The sequence below is a fragment of the Carassius auratus genome, chromosome 24 (genome assembly GCF_003368295.1).
Source record: "Carassius auratus strain Wakin chromosome 24, ASM336829v1, whole genome shotgun sequence".
Taxonomy (NCBI): Eukaryota; Metazoa; Chordata; class Actinopteri; order Cypriniformes; family Cyprinidae; genus Carassius; species Carassius auratus.
Genome location: NC_039266.1, coordinates 12,876,124 through 12,888,769, shown reverse-complemented (window position 1 = coordinate 12,888,769; position 12,646 = coordinate 12,876,124). Strand labels below are relative to the sequence as shown.

The 12,646-nt window shown below is 36.5% G+C and overlaps 1 protein-coding gene across 1 annotated transcript; it reads right to left on the bottom strand.

Moving 5' to 3' along the window:
• Positions 1–33: 33 nt before the first annotated feature.
• LOC113042325 (phosphoenolpyruvate carboxykinase, cytosolic [GTP]-like) lies at positions 34–11,286 on the bottom strand. The gene is made up of 10 exons (XM_026201090.1): positions 11,255–11,286; positions 7,364–7,579; positions 7,066–7,250; positions 6,089–6,295; positions 5,276–5,463; positions 4,651–4,813; positions 4,157–4,372; positions 3,793–3,930; positions 1,203–1,298; positions 34–1,068 (listed from the first exon to the last, which is right to left on the bottom strand). Exons 1-10 carry the CDS (start codon positions 11,284–11,286, stop codon positions 599–601), a joined length of 1,911 nt encoding a protein of 636 aa, XP_026056875.1. The 3' UTR covers positions 34–598.
• Between the last annotated feature and the right edge of the window lie 1,360 nt (positions 11,287–12,646).

Below are 12,646 nucleotides of genomic sequence, written 5' to 3'. Positions count from 1 at the left end.
ATGTTAGAAATCTGAATGATGCATACAACAAAGTTTGATTTAGAGTTGCATTTATTCAGTCAGCTCATGCACACATTCAATGATAGAGACTTGTCTGTGTTCTTTGGTCTGCATCTTTCAACCCTAGCTTACCATGATTCGTGTCAATCAAATCCCAATTATAAAAAGCAAAATCTTTAGATATAAAACTTCAGCTTACATTAGGTGAGTAAAAAACCGATGGTTTGGTGCTCTCCTTCAAGACATGTCTAAAATCTTTGCTCAAAACAAACAGATATTAGGTAGTGTACTCCTGAACTATACATATTTTGAAGATGCTGTGGTTTAAATTCATAATATGGTCTTATTTTAACAGTAAAATAATCTAAAAGGCATTTTGGGACATTTGTAAACATTAAATAGAGTTTTTAGCTCCTACTGTAAGATCAAATAAGGCACCTAGGTATTGATACCACTGATGGCATCTTGTGAACTTTTTGGTTTGGTGTTTCTCAGGTGCAGCATCCACTGCAGTGCAACAGTCACATAAAAACAGTTACCTCCACCTCAACCCATCCTATTCTTCACTTCTGTTCAACATCAGTGTAATGTAGCGTGTTCAATCCCTCACTCTGTCCTCCAGCGCCCTCAGCTCTCCTTCCACTTGAGCGGGCAGATCAGCTCCAACCTGCTGGGTGAAGTAGGTCCGAAGCTCCTGTGTTTCCTTCTGCCAGAAGGGTTTGGGCAGGTCAAAGAGGGCACCCATATCGATATTTCCACCCAGGCCTTCTGTGTTTATGGCACCGTTTTGTGGAATCCATCCCACAATGCTTTGGGTGGCAGCCTCATCTTCACTGGTACGACCGCATCGTTTGAAGATCCACTCGAGGACGCGTGCGTTCTCCCCAAACCCTGGCCACAAGAAAGAGCCGGTCTTCTGATCTTTTCGGAACCAGTTGACGTGGAAGATCTTGGGGAGTTGGGTTTGGCCCTTGCGTGTCTCCATACTCAGCCAGTGGGCCAAGTAGTCACCAAAGTTGTAACCGAAGAAAGGACGCATGGCGAAGGGGTCATGCATGATTACTTTACCTAAAGAAAATAAGCCACATTTGTCATCACATTTGTCATCAGTCACATCAGTTTGCTTAAAGTTTGCACAAGTGCTTAAAAGTTGTGTACACTTTTGTGTACTGTTTATCATATGGAGAAATGAAAGTTTGTACCTTTATGTTCAGCAGCAGCTGTGGATTCAGATCTCATGGCTGCACCCACAAACACACCGTGACGCCAGTTAAATGACTCGTACACCAAAGGCACACCTGGGAAAAAAAAGAAATTTTAAGGTGTAACGTATAACACGTCTATGTATATATACAGTACTGTTATAAAGTTTAAAGTCAGTAAATTTCTTTTCTTTTCGAAGTCTCTTGTGTTTCTTCAAACTGGCTGTTATTAAGCCTCTCATCAAAAAAACATAACTTGACCCCAAAGAACTAGTTAATTATAGACCGATCTCGAATCACCTTTTTCTGTCCAAGATACTAGAAAAGGTAGTATCCTCACAATTATATTCCTTCTTAGAGAAAAATGGTATCTGTGAGGATTTCCAGACAGGATTTAGACTGTATAATAGTACTGAGGCTGCTCTCCTTAGAGTTAAAATTGACCTGCTCTTATCATCTGATCATGGTTCGATCTCTCTATTAGTGCTATTGGATCTTAGTGTTGCGTTCGACACCATTGACCACAACATTCATTGCATAGTCTAGAAAACTTTGTTGGCATTAATGGAAGTGCATTAGCATGGTTTAAATCGTACTTTTATGACCGCCATCAATTCGTAGCAGTGAATAAAGAGGACTCATTGATCACAAGCGCAGTATGGAGTACCTCAAGGCTCAGTACTAGGGCCGTTACTCTTCACACTTTACACGTTACCCTTGGGAGATATCATCAGGAAAGTTAGCTTTCACTGTTATGCTGATGATACTCAGCACTATATTTCTTTGGAATGGAATGGATAGTCGATATAAAAAACTGGATGACGAGTAATTTCTTACTGCTAAATTCTGAAAAAACAGAGGTGTTAATTATAGGACCTAAAAACTCTGCATGTAATAACCTAGAACGCTGTCTAAGACTTGATGGCTGCTCTGTCAATTCTTTGTCATCAGTTAAGAAACTAGGTGTCCTATTTGATAGCAATCTTTCCTAAGAAAGCCACATTTCTAGCATTTGTTAAAACTGCATTTTTCCATCTCGAAAATATATCTAAATTACGGCCTATGCTCTCAATGTCAAATGCAGAAATGTTAATCCATGCATTTATGATCTCAACGTTAGATTATTGTAATGCTTTATTGGGTGGTTGTTCTACACCCTTGGTAAACAAACTCCAGTTAGTCCAAAATGCAGCAGCTAGAGTTCTTACCAGGAAGTATGGCCATATTAGCCCGGTCCTGTCAGCACTGCACTGACTCCCTATTAAACATTGTATAGATTTTAAAATCTTGCTTATTACATATAAAGCCCTGAATGGTTTAGCACCTCAGTATTTGAATGAGCTCTTGTTACATTATAATTCCCCACGTCCGCTGTGTTCTCGAAACTCATGCAATTTGATAATACTTAGAATATCAAAAGATGGTGGATCAGACCCAGAAGGTGGATCAGCACCTAGAAAGGACCTCTACTGCCCTGAAAGACAGCGGAGACCAGGACAACTAGAGCCCCAGATACAGATCCCCTGTAAAGACCTTGTCTCAGACGACCACCGGGACAAGACCTCAGGAAACAATCTGACAATCTGCGCAATCTGACTTTGCTGCAGCCTGGAATTGAACTGCTGGTTTCATCTGGTCAGAGGAGAACTGGCCCCCAAACTGAGCCTGGTTTCTCCCAAGGTTGTGTTCTCCATTCTGTTACAGATAGAGTTTTGGTTCCTTGCCGCTGTCGCCTCTGGCTTGCTTAGTTGGGGTCACTTCATTTACAGTGATATCGTTGACTTGATTGCAAATGATTGCACAGATACTATTTAAACTGAACTGAGATGATGACATCACTAAATTCAATGATGAACTGAACATGAACCGTTTAACTGTCATTTTGCATTATTGACGCACTGTTTTCCTAATTAATGTTGTTAAGTTGCTTTGATTCCATCTTTTTTGTTTAAAGCGCTACATAAATAAAGGATGTTCACCAAGGCTGCATTTATTTGAAAATGCAATGATAATGGCATTATTGTGAAATATTATTACAATGTAACAGCTTTTAGTTTTAATGTATTAAAAATTTAATTAATTCCTGTAATGGCAAAGCACAGCATTTATGTGAAAATTAATTATTTTTTATCAATTTGATAAAAAGATGTTCTAAATGTAACCTTTGATTTAATGCATCCTTACTATTTACATCAAGAAAGATATTTAAAAAGATAAATAAAATGCCCAAGCTCCTAAAAGCAGGATGGATTCTGATTGACTGTCAGTGTTTTCATTCATCAGCAGGAAAAAATATATATATTTCAAAAGTAATTCCAATAATATCTTTCCTTTGTGCCAATGATATCCTTACATTTAGAAGGATTCTATGTTTTACCATTATTGTTATAGTTATTGTCTTTGGTATGAAACAGTGTTAATATCAAGATACTATTCTAGTTTTATTAATATTTTGAAAAAGGTTTTCCTACTTTGTATTTTCCACTTGTTGTGTGTTTTTAGTTAATTGTGAATTGGCCTTATAACTAATAATTTCTAACATAATATGTGCATTTTAAATATACAGTTTTGATTCAGTAATATTAAACACCTTCTGGTCTTCTTCCACCGAATACAATGGCATCAATGGGGACGCCCTCATCACTTTCCCAGAGGGGGTCTATGATGGGGCACTGGCCAGCTGGGGCACAAAACCTGGAGTTTGGGTGAGCACACAGTGAAGAATCACCTGAGAAACACAAGAACAGATAAACCATCACCATTAGAACACCATGCCACAGATGCTGTCCACGTAATAGAAATAGATAATTTTATTTACTATATAAATAAATTATATTATTAGTTGTTTTTTAAAGGTTTACATATAAATGTTGCAGAATACAAATATAAGAATATAAACTGCAGAATATATATTTTTTTATATTTTGTAAAATACATTTACTGAACAATCTTACCATACTTCCAGGATTTTCCATGCCAGTCTGTGAGTTTGATTCCAGGTGAAGGTGGTTCCAGACCCTCCCACCAGACGCCCCCATCGCTGGTCTCTCCCACGTTAGTGAACACTGTGTTCCTGGAGATGGTTGCCATGGCATGAGGGTTTGTCTTCAGGGACGTCCCGGGGGCGACTCCAAAAAATCCATTCTCTGGATTAATGGCTCGGAGTTTACCTGGTGAAGAATGTCAAAATACACCACTGTCTATATTTATAACCATAAACAACAGTATTCATGTCATTACTATATGGCAAAACTGTTTCTGAGCAACTGTGTGTTTTGTTTACTGAGAGCCATGAACTTATTTCTATTTTAATTAGTTCTCTTTCTGCTGCCCAATAAAAATGCTAAAATAAAAGATATGGTTTCATTACCTGGCTGCCCATAAACCCACACTTGCCATGCTGTGTCAACAGAAGCATATGTTGTCTAGGACAAGTCATATTTCTCACCCTGACTGTCAAATTTCATCCAGGCGATGTCATCGCCCACACACTCAACCGTCCAGCCTGGCAGTGATGGTTTCATCATGGCCAGGTTAGTTTTCCCACAAGCGCTCGGGAACGCTGCTGCAATGTACCGTTTTACACCCTGAGGATTTGTGATTCCCAGAATCTGGTGGAGAAAGAAACAGTGACGTCTATAAACATTATGTTTTACAACTGATGACTCCAGCTAAAAGAGTGGTACATAAGTACAATGCACTGTTACTTGATCGATATGGCTAATATATAATATATAAGGTCATAAACTTTCATTAACCCTTGTACGCTCCTCATTTGAGAGTCACACTCATAGTATTCGCAGTCAAAAGTGACCGGACACCTGAAATTTATTTATTTAGTAAATTCAATCTAATACATTTTTGTTCAATAATATGTTTTTATTTATTTAACCTAACCATTAGATTCCTGTATAGGACTCTAAAGAGAGCCTTGTGAATTCCCAATTGTTTTCATACATAATTGTTTACTTTTATTAGGTTGTGGAATTAAATGTATATTAAGGCATTCTCAAAGACTACTTTTTGTCAAGGTTTATATTTTTTGTTTTAAATGTTGATTTGATGTCCCATACCAGCATGTGTTCAGCCAACCAGCCTTCGTCTTTGGCAATGCGTGAGGCGATACGAAGAGCAAAACATTTCTTTCCAAGGAGCGAGTTTCCACCGTAACCGCTGCCGAAGGACAGGATCTGTCTGGTGTCAGGAAGATGTGAGATCAACACCTTGTCCGGGTTACAAGGCCAGCTGTTTACTAAAGGAGCTGTGAGGGAACAACAGAGAAAGATAAGATATTGATGAGAAACAAATATATATATATATCACACTACCATTTACAAGATCTAAGATGTTACAAATGATTTCTAGTTCAAATAAATACTGTTCCTTTAAACTTTCATTTCATTTAAGAATCCTGACCAAATGCATCAAGATTTCCAAACAATATTAAGCAGCACAACTGTTTTCAACATCGGTAATAATACGAAGTGTTTCTTGAGCAGCCAATAATCATATTAGAAGGATCATGTGACACAAGACTGGAGTAATGGCTGTGGAAAATTCTTTTTTTTCCATCACAGGAATAAATGACATTTAAAAACAATTTATTTTAAATAAAAGTTATATTTCACGATAGAGCTGTGTTTATTGTATTTTTAATTAAATAAATGCAGCCTTGGTGAGCATGAGAGACTTCTTCCGAAAACATAAAATCTGACTGACCCCAAACATTTGTAACGTAATTTAATTAGCCAAATAACATTTGAAAATAACAAACAATGTGATGACACAATCGATAATCTAAAGGAACTTGTGAAATTTAGAGTTCCATTTAATCAAATGAGTCACATTTGCATTTAATCTGACGTTAAAATAAAGCATTATGGTACCTTTGAGTGGTAAAGGTCGGCCCAAAGAGTGCTGGCAGCGCACAAACTCTGCCCCCTCGGCTAGTTTTTCCATCACTGGAGTCCCCATGCGTGTCATGATGCCCATGCTAGCCACCACATAAGGAGAATCTGTCACCTGAACACCAAACTTAGCAAGAGAAGAGTTCACAGGGCCCATGCTGAATGGGATCACATACATAGTGCGTCCTATAGAGGGACAGAAAACACAAATATTGAAGAGATGTTTCGGCATTTGTTTCCTTTCAGTGTTCCAGACTATCCCACATGAGTGTGTGGACTGATGAAAATTTAAAGGAATATGTGAGGTTAAAGCTCTAATGACAGGATTCTGTGGAAAGTTATTCTTCTCAGCGCACACACGCCTCTTTTCTATGCAAGTCAGAATTGTTATATATAATATTTCTATTTTGCTTGACACAGTTAACATTGCACTACTGCTGTCTATGGAAGGCAGGTGCCACAGCCAACTGAATTTGATTAAAGAGAGCTCTGCTTTGTGTACATTTACTTCTGATCATGGCAGCAGTTATTTATCAAATGATGATAAGACAATGGAGAAGAGCATTATAACCGGGCATATATCCAGCTGCACAATATCGACGAGTTCTCTTTCAGCGTGTTAAAGAGCTGATTCACATCCCTGGATTTTAGGGGGTTCATTATTATTGAACATACTCATTGATATATTGTTATATTTGATGTGTTTAAAAATATTTTGAATATTTCATACTTTTAATATTCAAATTAAATAATGTTTTATATAATTCTAAATAATACTTAGTAATATATAAAATAATATAAAATATATTTATATATTAAGTGAAATTTATATTACTTAATATCATTATTTTAGTATTTATTTTATTCAAGACATATCTTACACAACATTTTACTGGTGGTTGAAGGAACTATTTGACAGGTTTCAGTAATTGTTCAGTGGTTTATGTAACACACACCTGCCATGCAGCCAGGAAAGCGGTCTTCTCTGGCTTTCTGAAAGTCTTTCTCACTCATCCAGCTGCCCAGCTGGGACTTGGCACCTCCGCTGGGAATGGGAATAGTGTCTCTTTGGTCCTTAGTGACAATCACAGTTTTACTCTCCACACGAGCCACATCTTTGGGGTCAGTACGTGCCAGCCAGCTTCACACAGAAAATAGTAGATCAGGATTAAGTTCATATAAAACCATTCATGATGATGATAATCATTTGTTGTTCAAAAACTCATGATGAGACTTGGAAAAAAAAGTGCTTACCAGTTTTCATATTTGGCGAGTTTCTTCACCATGCCCTCTTTCTCCAGGTTGGCCAGGATGTCTGCTGCCTCCTCTGGAGTGCCTGTGACCACGTGCACTTTAGCAGGTTTACATTCAGCCACAGCGCCCGACACAAACTCCGCCACTGACGGGGGCAGAGAGGGGAGGGAGGCGAGTGACCGCACACCCACTGAAGCTGTACTGATGGCATTTCGCCTGCATGGACACACACAAACATTAGTACAACAACATACAGATATGGTCTGTAAATAGCATGTGTCTAGTGCTGTCAAATTATTAATCGCGATTAATCACATCCAAAATAAAGGTTTACATAATATATGTGTGTGTGCTGTGTATAGTTATTAAGTATTTATAAATGCACACACAAACAGTATATATTTAAAAAATATTTACATGTATATATTTATATGATTTGTATTACAGATAAATAAACTTAATATATAAACATATTCTTCTTAAATATATGCATGTATGTTTGTGTATTTATATAAACACAATAAATATACACAGTACACACACACATATATAATATAAACAAAACTTTTATTTTGGATGCGATTAATCGCGATACATTTGAGGTTTTAGTTAATTATGCATGGAAACCTTTTACAGACCATACAAACTTAATTTTATTTTCAATCAATCTGTGTATTATTATTAGGAATTCTTCAGGGATCTCTGCAAATAACATCAACACACCAGCAGGAGGCGACAAGTCACTGTCTTTAAGAGTCATTTGAATCATTCACTCAAATGATTTGTTCAAAAAATTGATTCCTTCAGGAACTAAATGACTTAAATTTGTTCAAAATGTCACCCCCTCCCGTATTCGGGATGCCTACGTTGACTATACTATATTACAATCAAATCTAATCTAATCTTGACAAACTATATATCGTTGGAAAGGTCTAAGACTCCCAAATATATATTTTACCAATATTTTTGGTTAGAAATTATGTAGGAAAAGTAATAGATGAATTTATGACAAGAGTGCACCCTCAGAAATCTACATTACAAAAGGAGCTTTGACCTTTGTTTAAAAAAAAGACTTCCTCGTTGCCTTTTTCTCTATCACATTTTAGAAATCATCAGAAGTTATATATCACTTGAAAACATAAAATCTCAAAATTCATCCTTCAAAACCCATTTTAAAATCAGACATTGCATTACCATGTAAATGGCACATCAAAATCATGTTACAAAATGTTTTCAGACATGAATTAAAAAAATTTAGGTTTTTATCATGCACATTCAAGTCTATCTTCAAAAACGTGAGTGACAGTTAACAGGTTAATGCGCAATCTTTATTCTTCTGTAACGTTCTAAGGAACTAACAAGAATAGGCTGACCATATATACGTCTAAAATGTAAGTTACTCAATATTACCTGCTTATTTATTGAACTAAGCTTCAATTTTAAACAATAGTTGTCTAACATTTATTAAAGAGAGTGTGTGTCCTCTCAAAGGCCTAATCTAAATTGGAATCCACCTTCCAAATTGCTTTAAGTATAAATAATGAGGATAAAAGTCTAAGCGGAAAACGGCAAATGTATTTGTACTACAAAACAGTGTTCTTATTACAATAATTTAAATAATATGATAACAATTAACAGTTTCCACTATCAAGATAAATAATGGACTGGTTTTCTATAGCTAAAACAACTAGAAGCTGTTGACAGCGGAAGTCTTGCACATTCTATCAAAAGTGAGGGCGCTCTTATGGTTAAAAATAAGGTGGATAATGTAAAGCCAACTCAGTTTAAAGTCTAAGCTAAAGACTGTGAATAATATATAAAGCAGATGATCTATGTAATCCATGACATGTTACATGATTAATGAATGAACATATATTTGAGCTGGTAGCATGTCATTATGAATGTTGCATCATAACCACTAAATGTACTTTAACACAGATCTTTGACCGGAACTGAAAGATAAGTGATTAAGAAGCTGCAAGACTAATAGGTGTCCTTTGGAATGAAATGCAACGCATGTACTGTACAAGGTCATGGCTTTGAGTCCCAGGGAATGCACAAACTGATAGAATGCATCCCATCTCAATAAACTGAATAAAATGCATTAACAAAAAGAATGAGGGGAGAAGAGAATACTCTCTATCAGGATTTCTCACATGAAAACAGAACAACGAGGTTGAGAAACAGAGAAAGCTAAAGAAAGATAAAAGTTCAGTGAGCAGACAAAAAAGCAAAAACAGAATAAATGTTCATGTTAGACGAGAGAGCTTTATGTTCTTGCCATTCAATCCTCTGCTTTCTGAACTTAAATATGGATAAAAAAATCAGCTTGAAATTCTTTAACAGTGTCCTTGAGCTGTGCATGCTCAGCATATTCAATTAACAAGATGGCTCGTGACAGCAAGACCTGTTGGCTATAATTAAGAGAATATTTGAAGAATAGCAAGAGGATGCCTTTCCTTTACCCTTTGTTTGAGTTCAACACAAACCCCCACCCCAATTGCCACACTCCCTACCCCATAATTCCCCTCTATTGTTTTCCAAAGCCATAAAATGTATACAAACTTAACTAGAACAAAGTCTTTGAGTCTATCAAAGTTTTGACCCCCATGATCCCTGAGTCTGACTTTCATCAATAACAACTGAGCTATAAACCATCAATTATCATAGGCAGTTAACCCCCCCATACACGCACATGAACCAACCAATCAGATGGCCTCCTTGGCATTCACTCCCCTCCCCTCCCCTCAGTCTGGTTAAACAGGGTATGGCCACTTCAAGCACACTGTGTTCATGCATGAGCACAAAACACACGTAACAATTTGAGAAATGTGAGGAATAATAAAATCAGCCAAAAGGATGCTTTTCATTTTAAACCTCATGCATGCATTAGAGCCATACCTTAAGGGCGTTTTAAGTACAAAAATTACCTGTTAAACAAGTTAGTAGTGCCTTTCACTCAAAACACACACACATACGTCAGATTAACAATCAGTTCCTGGTATCATGCATCTGTAGGGTAAAGTTTAGCTAGTAGAGACTTTCACACTGTGCATATTTACTTGAAGTCCTGTGCTGATGTAATCACTAATTCTGGTGAGAGATTGACAGAGCAGATATAGATGCAATAAAATGGATATCAGGGATATCTTTTGTTCAACATCATGATTCTCAATATGTCATTGATCTCTAATTATATTCCACATTCTAGCTTAACAAATGACTCATAAATGATTGTTGTTGTTTTTTTTTCATTCATAACCTGTTTTTCAGACTCTGGATAAATAGTGAATCATTTTTCTCTACGTGACTTATTGCTGCATTCCTGTACGTGACACACTCAGCAACACTGGTTTCAGTCTAATAGTGGCATGGAATATGTGGCAAATGTCATTATTTGGCAATACCAGACCGCAGGACTCTGGAGTATCATAATTTACTCTGTATTACTATATTTGTATAATTCTATCAAAGATCATTCTGCATTATTACAAACTAGTGTAGTTTACAAAAACAAGGGAGGTGACTCTGTAATAGTGCAGGGTGTTGACAAATGTTTTATAGAACAGTTTAAGCCCGTTTAAAGATCTGATCTCACAAGAAACTTTACAACAAGGATGTTTACCCAAGAAAGATAGGTGTGTGATACTGTATGTTGAATAGACTGCAAGAAAATAATAAACCTAGAGCTTCAATTCTCCGTTTTTAGCTACAAACAGAACATAAATGTAATGATCTGAATTATATATGAGAATAATAGCATTTTTAGCAATAGCATTTTTTTTATGTATTAATATATAAATACATTTAGGATATATATATATATATATATATATATAATTACAAACTATATATAGAATTTTAGTTTAAATATGTCTAGAAGACACTCACCTCCTTAGTACTCCAAGCAACATGCAGGACATCTTTGGTGCAAATGAAAGATCGAGGTGGAGTAAACAACCGAAATTATGACTTAAAATCAAATAAAGTAATATGAGAGGTGTGTCTTGTTCCTCTTCAGTCCTGTGCACCTCTCATGTCAGACTGGTGAGGGTGATAGTCCAGCTCTTGAGGTAGTCTAGAGTAAAGTAAGACCCTTGCACTGTAACACGTGTAACTTATCATCAGCTGATCCCACCCTCAGCACAGATCCGCTCTTCTCCCAGAGGAACAGCCCTGAGATGTTTCAATAATAAATAAAGCTTTGTACTTACAAACTTCCTAGTGGACTAACGTCTATCAAAAGTTCAATACTTTCCTATAATATGCGTGCGCTTCTAATAAAACACGACAAAGTGGGAAAACTAGCTGTTGCATTTCAGTCAAAAAGCTCGATATCGACGCTCCGGAGTCATTGAAGTGAATGAAATAACGCAGAGTGAATCGTGAGGATTCAGATCAGTTCGCTGTCCGCCGGCTGACGCAAGCGCGCTGTGGTTCCTGTAAGCGACTCCTCGCAGGACTCGCTGTGCTCCGTCCTGCTTTCCTGCTCGACTCAGGCTGCAGAACACAGTTGTGTTAAAAGTGAATCTTATTTTTAAAGCTTCTTTAGCAAGCTTTGAGGTCACGTGTGCGTCGTCGCGCGCTGCTTCGTGTTAAGTCAGCAGATGTTGATAAAAGTGCAGCGTGGAGACTGTATTAAGGCGGAAGCTTGTCTCTGTGACGTCGCTCCATTCATCTTCACAGCTGCCTGTGTGTGAGTGTAGGGCTCCAGAGACATTTACAGTAAATATAAATATGAGGGAAATAAGCCTTTGTTTTCTGAGTTTAGAAATTCAACAGTACATGCCTTTACGAAAAATAAACCATGGTTTTACTACAAATTAAACAAACAAAAGAACATAGTTACTATAATTACACAGGGTAACCACAAATTAACACTAACCATAGTTTGTGTATTTGGTATTTTAAGTAAAACGTGGTTATACAAATGTAATCAATACGCCCAAGCATGGTTAATTTTCGTAAGGCTGCCTAAAACTATTAATAGAAATAAGAAAGCTGTATAATTTGCCTGCCTGTAAACATTTTGTTTTTATTTCATTTATTTTATACTTAAAATCTTAACAATCTAAATACATTTAAATGGTCATGGAGATTAATAAACTGGTTATTATTTAAAAAAATATAGATTTAATAATGTGTCTGATTATTTTGGATCCTATGTTTACTAAAGCTTGATATATATATATTTTTAATGAAAATATTTAAAAAAAATGTGTTATTTGAAGGACACATTAAAAAAGTAACAAAGAATGTATTAATCATCAATTATTTCTATTC

What these genes read in the sequence shown, in the direction of transcription:
- LOC113042325 (XM_026201090.1), bottom strand. Translation starts at nt 11,286, where the DNA reads ATGTCCTGCATGTTGCTTGGAGTACTAAGGAG. An exon ending in CTCGCCAAATATGAAAACTG is followed by an intron (nt 7,251 to 7,363) that starts GTAAGCACTTTT and finishes TTCTGTGTGAAG; the next exon opens with CTGGCTGGCACGTACTGACC. An exon ending in TGGAAAATCCTGGAAGTATG is followed by an intron (nt 3,931 to 4,156) that starts GTAAGATTGTTC and finishes TGTGTTTCTCAG; the next exon opens with GTGATTCTTCACTGTGTGCT.